Raw genomic sequence first — 17,797 nt, 5'->3', positions numbered from 1 at the left:
CCGGCTCTCCTTCTCTTCTGCCTGCTGAACTTCTACCCATGTTAACAGTAGCAGCTACATTTCTGGGGTACACAGCCAACAACCCGAACAAAAAAGAAAAAAGAAAATCAAACAGATAGGAGGAGGGAAAACGAGTCTTAAGTTCATCTACCTCAGTGCAGAGGACCCAGTGTTTGAGACAGCATGCAAAATGGATACTAACATGACACATGGATTCTGGATCAAGTGATGACATAACTAACATTAACTAAAGTCCATGTGGACATAACAGTGCAGAGCCCAATGGTGACAAATGTCAGTGTAATACTTTCATAGTTTTGTCTGCAGAAAACCTTGCAGCTGCAGGCGACAAAGTACAATGAAAACGTGCAGTTTCACTTTACAGCATGTCAGTCTTTGAAGTAAAACCTCTGAACTACTTCTCACATCTAACTGTATGTTCCCTGCGTGTGAACTGTCAGCGGTTGACTTTATTTCTGAATAAAAAGCCATTGGCAGAATCAGAATTCAAGGTTTACATCATGCTCCTAAATATTCCAGTGTCAATGAGAAAGAGATGTCAACCCGGAGGACGCATGTAGAAACAGATCTGCATGACTGAACTCTGAAAAGAACTCATCAAGCAATTCAACAATTATACATTTAAAAAACAAAAACAGACGTTGCAGCAAACTTATCTGGGATCAGTAGTACCACCAAATTGCCAGAGGAGCAAATTAAAAACAAATTCCAGCAAATGACACAGTCTATGTCCTGGCACAGTTAGAAACCATGCAGAGAGAGATTCTGACTTCTGAAAGTACCATTCAAGCAAAGTCGCTGTTCAACTGTCACACTGGTGCTTGTGGCATAAAAGGAAAAAAATTGCATGTTTTATATACAAATCATATGTACCCATCAGTAGTGTCTATGTCAAAGTAAAAAGAAAAACACCCATCATGATGTCTTTACATAAAACACATAAAATATATTTAAAAACAAAACAGTATTTTTGATTGCCTTTTCATACGCCTCTTATTTGCTCAGTGTTCACGATGTCATCGCCTGTCACCAACCCGTCACTATGGCTACATCCATATTTGAACTGAGCGTCTTATTAAATGAATGCAACAACCCCATTTCATCTAACACCTGAAAGATGGTGAAGAGTTGGACTGAACTACAACATTAATTTTCATATCAAGACTCTGGCTTGTCACATCTCATCTCACAGTGTTCATCAATATGAAATAAAAATAATATCAACAAATAAATAAAAATAAAACCATCCCAAACAGTATCCCTGCCACATTTCAAACTAACACCAGGACTGGACCACATCCGTCATGTGATACCTGCGGGTCTCACACATGATGAAGCTACAGTTGAGTGCAACTAATTTCTGTTTGTAGGATATTCAAGTGAGGGATTAAGAAGCACATTCTGGCTGTTCATGCTTAATTAACCAAAAGTCCCATAACTGCTTTTGTCTAATGAACCACAGCCTATATGCTAGTAGTCCGGACACCTTTTATACACACACAACTACAGACAGTGCTTCAGCCTCTTTCCCCCCCTCACACACTCACAGCGACAGACTGTGATGTTGCATGGCCAACAGAATATGAAGTGTTATTATTCTTAAACTTAAAACCCACAACATGCTTGACTCTAGTTAGTCCGTCGTGGGACAATTTCAGAGGTAAAAAGGATCAGAAAAAAGAAAAAAGAAAAGAAAAAAAAGAAAAATTTCCCGTCACTGTACAATAGTAAGAATTCCTGCCATGGGAAATGAAAACAAAAAATGTTGAGTGTAATGATATTAACAGTGGTAGTGCTGTAGTGTTGTGGCCCATGGAGAAGGGGGTCAAAGTGAACAGGAAGGAGACACGAGGATCAAAGGGAGGCAGGGGAGAGAAAAGTCAGGAGGGGGAGGGGTGATTCTCAGTAGTTTTGGCTAAAAAGGTGAGGTAGGCCTTGTCACAACTTGGAGTGTGGCTTTAAAACTGGCAGGGTTTTCATTTGCAGTCTTGTCTTTAGTGTTCGTTTCCTATGGGAGTGTGGTCTGGTTGTGCGTCTCCAGTGCGTCTCTTCGCCGCCTGGTGCTCACATTTTGACGTCCTCCTCCACGCTGAGCTGAGACAGAGTCTTCTTGATGCGCAGGGCAGTCAGTCTGGCCGCTCCGTTGGCGTACCAGCACTCCCTCATGATCTTCCCCATCACACGCAGTGACTGCACAGGGAAGGACACAAAGGAATGAGTTGGAGTCTAAAACAACATGTCTAATGTTACAGCATGGGGAAAATGACTTAGGATTGATTATGACGACGAAATCTAAAATACTACAAATCAAATGGAAATATTCTAAATGTTTTGTATCATTATGTCAACATTTCCCATAAAATGCAGTCTGATAAAAAATTTTCAACCAACTGCTGTGTTTATAAAGAATAATCCAGTGTTTAAGTGGACAACTCTCATCTGGAAAATAAGGCCTGTGAAAACAGTGTATCAATACATTTGAATCATGTGTTGAATCATGTGCTTTCAAGAAAGGAAATAAGAAAATAAAAGAAACCACTGGCCCTTTTATATGATAAAAGGTAATCCAACATTATGGAATAACAAAATTCTAACAAATGAAGATAAATTTGACTATAAAATTAATTTAATACTCCCCCTCAACACTGATTTAGAAGTCTGCCTCCCTATACAGCCACTGAATGTATTTTTAGAGAACTGTAAGTAGCAGCTGTAGGTTTTTAGTGTTTACATAGTGTAAAATACCTCGTAGCTCTGCCACCAGTTGGGCACATTGGGCCTCAGTTTCTGGTCACACACCACCTTCCTCATTTCCTCTATGGAGGGGTCGGAGGGCACGAGGTCATAGTAGGGCAGCTGGTACTCCTCGTGGATACCTGCGGTACACAATGGAGAAGTTTTCTCAGTCTCTGGTTCCATGCTCCTTTTCATTAGATCGATTCATTCACATGAACAACATTTCGTTTTTTTCCAGTCAGCTGCCGTTTGCGGTCTTACCTCCTGCATTGCAGCGACGCGCAATTTCCCAGTACACCAGGCCCAGTGCATATATGTCGGCACACTTGAAGGAATCAAAGTGTTTCATGTTGATGGTTTCATCCAGAACCTCTGGAGCCATATACCTAGGGCAGACACAAAGGGTAGGAATCAGTCATAGCAATAAAAGAGAATTTATATATGACTTATGACCCCTTTACCATGATCATACTTAGAGAAATTCAAGGTTCAAGGAATTAAAATTGTGATGTTTAGGTCTAATAAATGACATGCCCAAAGGAAGTGGATCAGTCTGACTAAAATATAAAAAAAAAAAACAAAAAGGTCACAAACTTTTAAAAGCTGTTGACTCATTTCAGAATAATAAATGTTTAATTTTAATTTCATAAACTTCCATGGAATTTAATAAAGTATAAGGTTGGTGATGTTCTGTATTTGTTGTTACAGTCAAAAACTTCCATGAAAAAAAATACAAAAGCAACAATTCATATCGATAAATAAATAAATAAATAAATAAATAAATAAATAAATACAAATACATAGTTTCACTTTCAATAAGTAATTTACCAAAACATTGCACTGTAGGTTTTAGCAAACGCTTCTCAAACAGGAGTAAATAATGCATTGGTTTAAGATAAGTAGTCAGCAGCAGGACAGAGGTGAATGCAGGACTTGTACTACAGTGACCATGTTCAATGTAATTAACATGTCAGACAGTTCAATCACTGGGCTCATTAATGTGTTTTTCATAGTTTCTGGACAGCACGGAGGACTGTGGCACAGAGTAATAATCTGCCGTTGGCAACACAGTATTTGTTAGTTGGATCTTTTCACTGCTGTTTTTGATCTTTTCATGGGGTTTGCCGACACTTCACCTTCAAAGACCTGCGAGATCCCTAATGTCTAACTACATTTGGGTGCTTATGAGTGAATGAGTATGGAAACATTTACCTCTTAGTGCCCACGCGCTGATTCGGTGCTATATCGATTGTGTCTGTGATGGACTCGTGGCGGACTGCCAGGCCGAGGTCAGCTATGGCACACATGCCGTTCTTCTTAACCAGGATATTTTTAGACTTGAGGTCACGGTGAGCAATGCCAGGCTTACCTGCAGAAGGACAGATCACACATCGTTACATTGGCCTCCTCAACACAGACAGCGCATGCTAGCAGAACGTAAATAACCAATGTGTGCGCGTTCGTGTTCCTGCTGTGCTCGTTCGTTTTTTTCATCGTATTTGCAGCGTGCTGCGTTTTAACAGGCACGTTCATCTCACCCTGAGTGCCGAGGATCTCCATGTGTAGGTGTGCCAGGCCGCTGGCAGCTGACAGCGCAAGTTTGATCATGCCCTCGATGGTGACAGAGTAGCGGTTCAGGTAGTCAAAAAGAGAGCCGTGTTCGTGATAGTCTGACACCAGCCAGAGCTGAGTCCATGTGCCGTTGTCTGACAGAGAGCGGGAAAAAAAAAGAAAAGAAAAGTCAGAGAACATGTGTAGTATTTACACTGTATCAAATTCAATTCATGGATATTTTGCTTAAACTAATAGTGAGAACTTCAAAATTTAATTTCTAAATATCAGATAAATATGGCTCCCCTATGGGAACCCCGTTTTTCTTGTAATGTAGGTGAGTCTAGGAACTCACCTAAACAATGTTGCTTTCATCGTATGTTTTGGATAAATGTCTGAAATGTTCATGTAAATAGTCCAAATCCTCACAATCTTCATACCTTTATTATCTGCTGCAATGAATCCTAGGATGTTTTCATGTCGTAGCATGATTGTCTGGTAGATCTCGGCCTCTCTGAACCACGAGCGCTCCTCTCTGGATGAGAAGATCTTCACCGCCACGTCTCCTCCTCTCCACTTCCCTCTCCACACTTCACCGAAACGTCCCTTTCCTATTATCTCCTGCAGCACGATGGTCCTGGCTACTGTCCGCTGCACAAACAGAGGCAAACCTGCAGGGGGCGATGGCGAGACAAACAAAAAATTAGCCATTGTTCCCTGTAGACTTGTTTTGTAGATGTGGGGTGGTGCAAGTACACTCAGTAGATTCTAGGTCAGGATCATTTTCATTAGAGTTGCAGTTGAGTGATCACTCATTTGTATATTTATAGAATGACATAAGGAAGACTGTTTTGCTGCTGCTATCGCCGACAGGAAAGGACAAAAAGGTATTAAAGGCGTTTTTTTAAAAATGTGTTTGACATGTTTTTCCAGCATGTACTGACCAGAGCCTGATCCGGAGGTGGACATGTCATAGATGAGGTCTTGCAGGGTTTTGTCCTTGGCCAAGTACAGATGGTCACAGGAGGGGTCCTCTACCTCCAGCCTCTGCCTGTGGCTGTAAGCCCTCTGGTGATACTGGAACAGGAACACGCCGACCATCAGCAGCACACATAGCAGGAACACTGGCCCTGCGATGACCGCCACCAGCTCCACTGGCCCCCAGGGACTGCCTGGGCCTGACCAGTTCCCCCCCTTTGTTGGGACTAAGGACGGCAAACGAAAGAGAAAGAGAAGCAGAGGCCGATTACTTTAAATTCAACTGACAGTGTCGCTGTTAAACTGAAACTCTGTCTGATACTTATGATGGAGCCTTACCTGGGACTTTCAGGTCAATACTATTGCAGTAATCTACATAGCAGCAATGTGTGTTGAGCAGGCCCTCAGCACTCAGACAGTAGAAGGGCTGTCCAGGGGGGACCAGGTTGTCCCTGTTGATACAGATGCGTACGTGTTGCTCCTTCCCCTGGATATAGTATGTAGAAGCCATGCAGGCGCCATCTGTCTCACACTCATAGCCCGTCTTCTCACAGTTTGTACAGTTACAACGCAGAGCTGTGGGAAAGGACAGAGAGTTAATTGATCATATAGGGACCACTCTGTAAAAAAAAAAAAAATCTATATCACTTCTCCATCATGTCCAGCAGGGGGCAAGCTGACCCCACATGTTCAACACAGGATGTAAAGAGTGTAGTATCCCATTCAGCTTTAGGCATTTTGTGACATAAGGACACAGCAGCAGCCAGACAGCCTCGACGGCCCTGAAATCAGATCCGTCACTGCAGATGAACCCAAACACGCAGGGTGGAGATGGACCTGCCCAGTGGGACAGACAAAGTGAAACCCAACAACGGGAGACGGCTCCTGCCAAATCCCCAATGCAGCATTCTGCTCCATGCCTCTCCTCTGTCTTTCTCACACCGACACAGAGAGCTGCCACTGTTTAAGCTAATGAGACAGGAGTTTTATTAAACACAGCACACTCCTGCGCGGGGACCTATTAAAGCTGACAGAATGGAACTCCTGCTACCGCTGTAATAAAACTACAATGGTCCACCTACACGCTCAAATGAGGTCAGTGCCAGAAAGTCCGCACATATCTGCCGCATCCAAAACCAAAACCAGCATTTGCTGAGCAACCCAGAGAACAAGAAACGGCAAACTGATTAGATTTGGAGTGAAATGTGATTTTCAGTCACAGCACACATGCTTCTTATTTGGAGTAAGGTCAGCACAGAAGGCTTCTTCCAGGGTTTTCTGCTTCCAGAGTGCAAAGCAGGAGCAGGATAGGTCAGATGGCTGTGGGACTAGTTTTCACATGGGAAAAACACAGGGAAGCAGCTAAACTCAACTGAAGCCCAGTCAGTGGTAAATGACTGACAACAGGGCCGTGAGTGAGGCGTGACAGGCCAAGAGCTGATCCTTGGTCAAGACAAAGGCTGGACCACTCAAGACTAATCGCTGTGGACTTACCGAAGACATGACCATCGTACCAACAACAACAGAGGAGGAGACACAAAGCAGAGAGGAATTTCAATCCTTGTTCTCTTACAAAAAAAAAAAAAAAAAAAAAAAAAAAAAAAGGCTCAGCATCAGTTGGACCACTGACAATGTCTGGCCCAGAGGAAAGAAAAGATTCTAAGAGTGGCAAGCTTCCACTAATCCCCTGTGTCTTATCCTGAGGGTTTCTTTGACCAGATGAGCTCACTGATCTTCCCTGTTTGTACCGACTCTGTCAAAAAGGTGTCAGCAGATTTTAACGCATTCTTTAACCAACTGAGTCATCACACTATGGGGCTCTTCTGAAGAAAAGCCCAAAAACAAAAAAAATTACTGAAAATGACTGATACACTGATTGCACCATCAGCATGTAACATCCAAGTGGACAAAACCGCAAACCCCTGTGTCATGGGAGTGGTTTCCACTCGACTGAACTGTGGGAGGTTGCGTTCTGTGTGGGAGCATTTTTTGCATGTAGCGTGTTTGCTGATGTGTCTATGCTTGTCCACTGACTGGTAACTGGAAATGTGGAACACTTGGAGCAGGGTTTCAGGAATATTTCTCATCTGTTTGGTGTTTGCGTGTGTGTCTTGCTCTCTGGGAGGTGAGCGGGAAAGTGGCAGGAACTCTTGGTGGAGTGTGTCCAAATTCACCAAAGTTCGCATGCAGATGGAATTTCCTGCAGATTACACGGAGGTGAAGCAGGCTGGGGCTGATAAAGAGAGAAAAACAAGCCCTGTGCCACATCACGCTAATCTGCAGCATTAATGGAGCAAATATTTTAGCAAAATAGAACAGATGACATGAGTAACTGCAGTAGGTTAAAAAGCTGGACAACGCTCGATATCCATTAAATTCAGATGACTTGAAACCCTCCTTCCATCGGCTCCTCTTTTGTAGGCCCGCTGTTAACTGGTTCTCACTGAAATAAATCAAATCATTTTTGATCAATCCATCCTCAAAGCAAGAGTGACATTTTAAAAAACAACATACATTAAGAGTTTCTCCACAGCACAGGCGCAATACAGCCCTGATGTAAACTAGACTTTATGTCCTTCATTTTTCTCACAAGAATCAAACTGAAGACTGTAAAAGAGTTCCTACCACAAACATATTGCACTAATATACAGCAATAAAATTAACAACAGCAAGCTGGTAAGAACACCATGATCTGAAATGAGCAGGCGCATCCTGGAGACTCTGTGTGTGGTAGGACAGATGGTACACAGACATACAGACAGAAGCTCAGGAAGGAAACCAAACATGGCTGAAAACACACACGTTCCCCTCTCCAGTCTGCCACGGATGGTTTGTGGTCAACCAAGAGTTTGTTTTGTGGCAAGTCTTCCCCCTTCCTTAAAGGCTACCTTGTGACTATACCATATGTAGGCTGCTTCCACACAAACAAGCAACAACACTGTGTAACCAATATGGAGCAAATCCATGACAGAATATGTAATTTTATATAATGACAGAGATAGAAAACCATTTATGGATAAATCCTGTTACCTAACAAACAACATTCATCACATTGAAGCAAAAATCCTGTTAACCCAATACTGTCACAAAACAGTTGTGTTCATTGATTTGCAAACATTTCCCATTAGAACCCGACCAGAGATATTAAAGGGATACCTCTATAGGAAAATCTATACTGACACAATGTGAAACCATGACCTCAAAAATAAGAGGTATGTAACTAAATCAAACAGTGTCCAAGTAAGAACTCCTGGCTCGCTAGCATTTACCCAAATGCCATGTCGTTTGCTCTGCATATCTCACTTGATTCAGAGCAGAAGTGTAACAAAGCTAGGCTAGGAATAATACCAAGCCTAAATATACATGGATCTGAGTATTGGCTGGGTGTGTGTGGTTTGAGTGAACTCTGCTCTTGTATCCACATAATTGGTGGTCTTTACACTGGTCCTTTGTGTGGAGATTAAGACGACATGAGGAGGGATTGGACTGGCCCTGCACGAACAAAGAGCAGACTGGAGTGGGGGAGCGCACTACTGCGTCGGGCAGTGATGGGGGGATGGGTGGCGCGCAGGGGACAGCCCAGGGTTAGCAGTAACAACCCCGATGTTTGGGGGCTGCTCTGGGCCAGACAGGATGGGGGCTGGTCCCAAATTGGGCAGGACAATACAGACAGGAGGGGGCAGAGGGGGTAACGAGCGGGACTTACAGAGCCCCCCAGCTGCGATTGAGGTCTACCCAAGTGACCAGCTGCGTCCGTCATTAAAAACCCAGTCTAGACTTTGACTTGTGGGAGGGGGTATATAACAGGAAAAAAGGGACCGGTGGAGGAAAAAAGGGGAGAACACAGCAAAAACAGTTACTCCTTTGAGCTGCAAGTGTGTGAAGTTCCTATCATTCCGTTCATGTTGAGACAGGAAATGGCAGACATGGTGAGGAGGGGATTAATAAAACATTGTTGCCATAACCAGTGTCGTCTTAACTTGGACCCAACTAAAAACCACAGCATAGTCCCATTCCAAACACCTTTACAGATTTAACCTTGATGACAATGTTTTGTGTATGCGTGAGTGTATACATGTGTTGTTCAGACTTACTCGTGCGGAGCAACCCTGTCAAAACAGAGGTGAACTGTCAAGTATGTTAAGTTGATAAAGTCTGTGGAAAATACTCTAAGCGTGCTCAGCGCGGGACGGCGGGGTTACACAAACACAGTGGGTTTCTGAGGGCTAAGTGACGCAGGCAGAGACAGTCGGTACGTGCGTGTGTACGGGGAGCAGAGCGCCATTACCAAAATGCACTGGCTGAAATTAGATCCATACAGATACCAGACTGAGAGCTGATCAAGACAAGCAGACGCCACCAGACAGCGTGAGTGCAACACACACATACGGGCGCACACACACACACACACCACAACTGTGTCCTAATCAATGCTAGGGGAAGGAGGAAAGTCATTACCTTTGTCTGCATCTGAGGGTCAGATTACTGATCTGATTCTAAAGTAAGGTCTCTGGGGCTGAGGCTGCTTCTACTATCTCTACCAACCACTACCCTCTAGGCTACATCCTGTCTGTCTGTCTGTCTGTCTGTCTGTTTGTTATGTGTGCTATGTGTGTGTTTGTATGTGTGTGTGAGTGTCTGCTGTCCTAATGAGTTCGTAGGCACAAGTGTGAGCACAGGCTCACTTCAGAAATGCTGCTGATGCTGGTGCTGGCGCTCAAATTCCCACTGGTCAATGCTGCCTCTTTGATGACCTGGTACATTGCACTACTGTGAGCCAATGCATCAGCCATGTGACTTGAGCTTAAAAAATCTTCTGAGTATTAGCTGACCAGGGACTTAACAATTACCCCTTTTTTCTGTCTTCCTACAACTGTTGTTCAAGTTTTACTCCTGCTACAGTCATGGTTGGGTGTCAAACCTCAACACTGTTTTATTACTGAAAACAAAACAAATGGCTTTTTTTTGACTAAATGTTGCCTAATTTGGCATGTTCATGTTTGCTTGGGTTTAGACAACATTAAACAGTTAAAACTTTAGCCTTTTACTTACATGAAAAACAAAGGGTTTATATGAAAAGTATCAGTACTGAAACTCGTGCATTGCATTGGCATTACTAAAGAACATTTTCAGACGATACCGAGCTCTTGCTTCAGTTCAGGATGACTCCAGATTGATGTCTACCATCTACCACGGCAGATTGATGGCTACCTCCTTTTTACAAAAAGTACTTTGTACTTAATTTCATGACATTTATTTTTGGTGATGCATGGTTTCATTATTTAAATTACCAATTCAAAACAAAGCAGAGAAAAAACAAAACAAAAAAACAAAAAAAAACAAAGACAACTGACAAGAAATCAGAAATATGATTTTTAAATTTTGGATAATGATGCCATGCAGTTGTTAGTGGAAAAACAAAAAATGATGATCATCTACAATTATTTTGGATACAGTGCTTAAGCTAGATAACTTAATACACCAAAACAACTTCCTCTGTTTATCATCATCAAACAGTCCACTCCTATCATTGCTGTGTAGGAGATACACAGGGACTGTGTATGACTGCCATATTAATACAGAAATCATACCATCCAAATAAAATTACATTTGCTAGTCAGAAAAGGAACAACTTTGCATATTGGAGTTTGTTGCAAGGATGGTTGTTTGACTGCCAAGTGAAACACACATTGGTTCATTTCAAGGTAATGTCACCATGGAGGCCTGAGAGTAATAAAGCAAAAAGGTAGAGGTTTAAATTGTAATTCAAGAACTAGTTAGACAATATACACTCAAACGATATTCCCGCAAGCAAAAAAAAAAAAAAAAAAAAAAAAAAGTCTTACCAACCTCAAAAATCAAAGCAAATCATTGTCAGGGAAGTGCTGGAGAAAACTTGACAAGTAGACTGCACACCTTCCAGCAGAAAATGGGAGGCAGAGCAGGTCTAATCTGCATTCCAACAGCAGCCAAAAAAACAAATCAAACACCTCTACAAAGAGACATGTACTGGAGGACGGGTGTCAGGTTTAGCCCTATAGACATGAACTCGCACAGCTACCAGGTCTGTCTGGGTGTACTGTGACAATAATAACCTCGCTGTCACCATGAACATTTAAGGTTTACCACAACAAGCAAATGTCGCTGTACTACCAATGCATACTACAAAAACCCTTTAAAAAAAAAAAGAAAAAAAAAAAAAGACAAAGTGCTCTGTGTAACTTAATGGCTTAGAGAAGTGGGCAACTGAGAAGTGGGCTGGCTCTGCTGTGGTAGTAATCCCTTGTGGTCCAACATCAGTAATGGCGGAGCTGGGTCAGTCAGGGGCTATGCTGTCTGCTGTAGCAATTAGGGCTCTGTGCCTCTGGGCCAACGGAGGTCATTAACAACACTGGTCATTATGGAGGGAAAACTAGACCACCCCAGACCTGACCTGACCCTTTCTGGCTCAGTGCCACATTATAGAAAGTGTTGGTAAACACAAATGGTAAAAGAAGTAGTTTTGGGCCAGGAAGTAACATGACATTTATACAGGGGGCGTGCAACTTCATTTGAGCATGATTTTGCTGCAGGGACCTGGCAGCTTACACATCAGTCTATCTAGAACGGGCCTCGACAACTGCTACACCTTTCAGAAAAAAACAAAACAACTTTCTCCCTTAAAACAGCTGGAAATACTACCAACCAACCAACCACCCTCCCTCTCTCCCTCCCTCTCCTGAGCAAACTCTCCTCTCCTCACATGCACACACCTTTGAACCCAATAAGTTTCAACCTTTCTCCGTACATTTCCTTGGCTCTGATCTAATGGGCAGGTGTACACATGTTCCAATCTGACTAGCTCATACTTTCTCCACCTGAACTCCTTCACATCAAATTTGACATTAAACAGCACCTGTACCAGAGGCAGGTCTGTGAACAAGTTAAGAGGAAGGGACTTTTGTCTGTTTTCCAATCGCTCTGTCTTTGATTCACACTTTGACGCGCATCAGGGAATGACAAGGCTCTGGCAGGGCTAGTGATAATATGTGAAGGGGTTAGTAAAAGTCAGTGCAGAGTTCAAGAAATAGCAGGACCTCATCTCTAAAGGCTTGTTTTAACCTAGAAAAACTAAAAAAAAAATCAAGCAAACACACACAGCCAATGCTGAAGTTTTCTTCAGCTGCCTGTGGTGGCAGTGAGTAAGTGAAAGCAGGAGTGGGACCAAAGATAACAAAGTACAGATTAAATTCTGATAAAGCACCAGGCCTTTTATATGAGAGAGAGAGAGATTGGAGAGGGTGGGAAGAAAAGAGAAAGAGACGGACGCGCCCTACCTCACGGCAGTGTGGTTGACAGTGCCCATATCACATTGCTACTGTGTTCAATGCACCCAGGAAGACTGCGTCATGCAGGCATGTAATGCCCATAACACCACTGACTCTTAATCCTTATGAAGTCAACAACACATGACAGATTCATCAAACATGTGAGTAAAGTGTATTCTCACAAAAACATACTACACTTGCCACAGCCCTGGAATCTGCTCTGGCACAGCTACTTTCAGGTTTGTCTGGTTTCAGCCCTTGCATGGTGTAATCCATTATATGGTGTGAAACCATGGCTCCAGACAAACTTGTGGGCCCCTTACATGACAGACCTCGCCAGCTGGACAAACCCATCCTCACCCCCTGTCTGCTCAGGCCACACACCCACCCCCACGTTCCCCTCACACATCACTGTTAATGTTAGAGTAACCCAGTCAAACAAACTAGCCACTCAGGTGTGATCATTTTCCCTGCATGCCTTACATAAAACAATCGGACATGGTAAACTGCACCCTTACCTAAACTAAGCGGGGGTGGGCATACTTTCATATTTCTTGGAAGGATGACTCAACTGTTTAAGGCAAGACACACACTTCAACAGATGACAGTGAAGTCAGGATATTTCTTTTGGCACACACAACTGAATTTTGTCTTTTTATTACTGAGTTCACTGGCTGAGCGGCAAGTTGCAACAAGGTGAAACAGCCTCAAAATTTAAAGACACCAGGAAGAGCAAAAAAAAAAGGGTTTTTGCGCAACACATGACATGACTATATGTAAAAGTTGGGTGTTTGGCACAAAGTCAAAGATGAGTGGACATGCCGTAGAGGCACACGTACCTTTAGCACAACATCTGCCCATTTGAGACAGTGATGTGGTGTTGGGGATCAGCTGCTCCAGCGGGAGGATTCAGACTGAAGCAGCCCCATAACTGGCGCCTCAAAAGACCCCACTTGCCACATTTCCATCACAATGAACCCAGACTTCAACTCTGACTTCTGTCTGGGATAGCTGAATGCACGGCTGTTGTCACCCTATGCCAGCATTCACTTTCTGCTGGAGGCCACTAAGGAGCCTTTTCACTCCTTACAAATGGACACCAATGGAAGAGCTGCCAGTATTTACTCTCAAAAACACATTTCATGCACAAAGTAGGTTAGGCCTTCCTTCACAGACTCCTTTCTGCTCTTTCCATTGTGGAGACCAATGCTCACAACATGCAACCACACTGCACATATTTAACCAGCCAGCTATCACTGCATGGTGTTGTACCCAAGCAGTGCAGAGATAAGCAGTCACAAGCCGACAGGAGATTGTTTGGTAAATATCTTAGCATAACAGCCGCTGAGAGATAACTTCAACATCAACACTAGACTGTAGATTATTACTCGCCACTTGATGTGTTCGTGCGACATAACAAAATGATTTTACTTCAGTCTTGTAGCCCACAGACGAAGCACAATTATTGACAATATTCAACTTTAGTCAGTTGATTATCCAGTTAGCTAGCAAACGTTAGCTGGCGCCTCGTAACAAACAGCCCCACCATGTTGTTGTTGTGGTTTAGCTACTTGCTCCGTGTTCAATGCCGATCATTAACACGTCGGGGTTTTGCCAGTCGATAAATATCACAATCAAGAACAAACTACCCAAAAAGCATGACTTTTGTTTCGGACAAAGAGCAGCTGTGGTTTTGAGGTCGACGCTAGCTAGATACGGTTAGCCAAATCCCCGATACACAGCGCCATGGCGATGAGCGACAACAGGCGATGCCCAGTCCAGGAAAACACATCGAGACAAAAGCCGGAGAGGTGCTCACATGAAACTTACCATTACCGACGGCCACCAACCCGAACAGGGCCAGCAGCGGCAGGGCAATTTGATTTAGAGCCATTTCTTCTGAATTCCCATCTCTCCGCGATGAAATGCGTCCTAAGTGTGTCGTTATCAACACGACCAGACCTGAAACACAACCACAGTCCGACCGCACACACCACACCGCCAGATACTCGCCAGCCAGCCAGCCAGCCAGGCTAGTGACGTATTTAAAGGGGTGTGTGTGCGTGTTTAAAGGGGAGGGCCCGCTGCCGCTGCTGTTGCCGCCGCTGCTGCTGCTGCTGCATGGCCTCGTCTGCCACCGAGGTCAGGGCAGTGCTGAAAATAAAAAGTTGAGGTAAGAATTTCAATGTTCCAGTCCCAGATTATTAAAAGACAAACTATGTTCAGTAACTGTGCAGAAGTTGTAGGCGTCAAAGGTAAAGTCAAAAATTAATTTGAATTTGTATCAGTTAACTTCAAAGAAAGTGCAGTAAAGAGGAAAAAAAAAAAAAAAAATCAGATTAATATTTTAAAACAGAAGCAGTTCCCCAAGGTCAACCCATTACCACGGGCCCCAGACCTCCAGGGGGCCCTCAAAACCGCAAGTTCTCTACATTTAATTTGGATCTACATGTAATTTGAGTTATCAAACGTTAGTTAGAATATCTCAATAATGAAGTGCAAAATCAGCAATGATGGGTCCTCCACTCTCCATTTTGTATAAAATCTGTTTTCAAGACCAGCATGGTTGTAAAATTGTGTTTTATAAAATTTCAATTTTAAAATTTCAATTTTAAGAAATAAATAATAAATAAAATTAACACACACAGCATATTTTGGGCGAGGTAGGATTATCCCATCAGGGAAGTACTGTAAGGTTGCACTCAATGATTATTTTCACTCTGTATAGGTCTGACAGTTACTTTCATTTAATAATCAACTGATTGTTCAATGTATAAAATGTCAGCAAAAACAACCTCACTATTCCCTGAAGCACAAGTTAACATATTCAGATTGCTTTTGTTGTCGAAACAACATTCAAAAAACCCAAAACAAAACAAATTTTGTTCACATTTAAGAAAAACATGTGAAAATGTGATTTTTTTTAATGTCCTAAAGATGATATCATACTAAACCTTTTGGCTAAATTTGGTTTTGATTTGCTTATTCCATTTGAGGTCATTACTAAACACTGTGCAGTTTGTGAATGATGTTTTGGAAACAAAGATGCATTCAGGGAACAAACTGAGTCTATCTGGCTTCCACTCTTCCAAATCATAAGATGTCTCTTTTCATGACATAAACAGGTTTCACTTAAAAAAAAAAAATAATGTCACAAAGGGTAAAAACTGTGAAAATAATTTGATCACACCTCTGTTGTTGCTGTTCATTGCTGTTCTGTAATTTATCAGAAAAACGGCATCACCTTCTATATATTATCAGATTAGTCTGAATGATTTTACTTTAATTTCTGTGGTTCGGAGATTAAATCAGAGTGAATATGTTGGGTTAAGTTTTTTCCCATCTGTTTATTGGTTTCACAACATGAAACAAACAGCAACAATACAAAGTGGTTACATCCATTTCAACTGCCAGGAGTGACTCTGTTTTTATTCATTTGGGTTCCTGATTGAGGTTATTAATCAAGTTTCTACTTTGGGTGACTGATCTATTAGAGACAAAATGTATTCAGGGAATAAACTGGGTCTAAACATCCACCATCCCCTGGCAGTATTACTTCACATGCAAAAATGTCTCTTTTCATGACATAAAACGTTTCATGAAGATGATTTATAATGATAATAGTGAAAATGATCTGATGACTGACAGACTCATTTGAGTTTTAATGATCTGAAGTCAGTCACAAAACTCATGATTCTAAATTAAACTAAGCTACACCTACATTCAAAGTAGAAATTTAAAGTCAGGCATGACAATGCAAATGGAGGAGGAACCCGATTTGGCTTTGACAGACAACTCACTAAACTTTACTTTTTTATGGCTGTGGGTTAGGAGGCAGCAGGGGAAGAGCTCTAAATGAAAGGCTTTATATGCACAGCAGGTGACTTTGGGCCTTTCTACATTTGCAGGCGGCGCCAGTATTAGGTCAGACTGTGTGACAAACATGTGTATCCATCCATAGTCAATGACTGATTCATCATCAATCAAATCCCTTATTGACAGGATAGCAGTCCAGTAGTCCCCTGATCAAAATTTGACACCAAATTAGTTTGAGTTGATGTTATATCCGTTTGCAGCTATCAAACTCACAAAAGGTGTTCTGGATCCATTCATGGTTTTCTCTCAGCTTGGTTACCCAGTCCATCTATACTTAACACATCCAGCTGCCACTGATTGAGAGTGTAGCTCAGGAAGGGGTGAGTCAGGCTGTAACCAGGTACATTTGGGACTTTATCTACGCCTGCTTTTATCACCCATCCTCTTGCTAGCACTCTCACTGATCCTATCCTCAAGCCTAATTGTGTCTGCATATTCTCCTCTTGTGGCCTTATGTCTGTCCATTATCAGCCCTGTCCAATTTATCTCCACATTTCTTCAGTGCACGTTGTCTGCTGAACAAATCCCTCTGTCTCAACCGAGCCATTTGGAATGATCCCACTGTGAAAAAGAATACGCAGAGGAGGGAAACAGAGGGAGAAGTGAGATGGGCTTCGGCACTCACAGACAGGGGGTTTGGCCTCTCTGATACTTGAACAACCCCCCCTGCGGTGTTAAAAATAACCAGCTCTTCATCTGACTGACCAGACAGATTGGGGCTTTGAGGGAGTATTATCTCTCTGGAGTTTGTTCAACAACCACGGACACAAACAACACACACACACACACACACACACACACACACACACACACACACACACACACACACACACACACACACACACACACACACACACACACACACACACACACACAGATAAAGAAGTACAAGCATGACAGATACAGAAAGAAAACACTGGCATGCAGATATTACATGAAGGCAAGAAGCTGATACAGTTACTTTTTTTTACCAACCAGGGCAAGTGGTAACTATTTTGACAATTTTGATTCTTGTTAGACATTTTGTATTTGTTGTGACAGTCTCAACACTTCTAACTTGTTGCTTTTGTGCTTCACCTTGAACACATTTTCTCACCAGATCATATAGCAATACTTAATTTTTTTTTAGACAAAGTGTCTATAAAATGAGATACATGTGACACCTGATCGTACACTATGGGGTCAAAGCTAAAATTGGTAGTGGTTAGATTTGTGACTCACTCAAATTAAACAAAATGTTATATATATATATAATATATTATATATATATAATTATATTCACTGTGTCTCAAAGTTGGAATAAAATATTTTTTTCTTTTCCATGAAAT

At 42.3% G+C, this 17,797-nt stretch overlaps 1 protein-coding gene across 1 annotated transcript; it reads right to left on the bottom strand.

The window, feature by feature from the left end:
• LOC111219022 (activin receptor type-1B-like) lies at positions 1–14,599 on the bottom strand. The gene is made up of 9 exons (XM_022741574.1): positions 14,424–14,599; positions 5,626–5,862; positions 5,253–5,513; positions 4,749–4,979; positions 4,296–4,463; positions 3,970–4,126; positions 3,019–3,143; positions 2,767–2,897; positions 1–2,211 (listed from the first exon to the last, which is right to left on the bottom strand). The coding sequence occupies exons 1-9, from the start codon at positions 14,485–14,487 to the stop codon at positions 2,086–2,088; spliced, it is 1,500 nt and encodes a 499-aa protein (XP_022597295.1). The 5' UTR covers positions 14,488–14,599; the 3' UTR covers positions 1–2,085.
• Between the last annotated feature and the right edge of the window lie 3,198 nt (positions 14,600–17,797).

Source organism: Seriola dumerili, unplaced genomic scaffold, assembly GCF_002260705.1.
Source record: "Seriola dumerili isolate Sdu_G_001 unplaced genomic scaffold, Sdu_1.0 BDQW01000056.1, whole genome shotgun sequence".
Taxonomy (NCBI): domain Eukaryota; kingdom Metazoa; phylum Chordata; class Actinopteri; order Carangiformes; family Carangidae; genus Seriola; species Seriola dumerili.
This window is presented reverse-complemented; position numbering and strand designations above follow the sequence as displayed.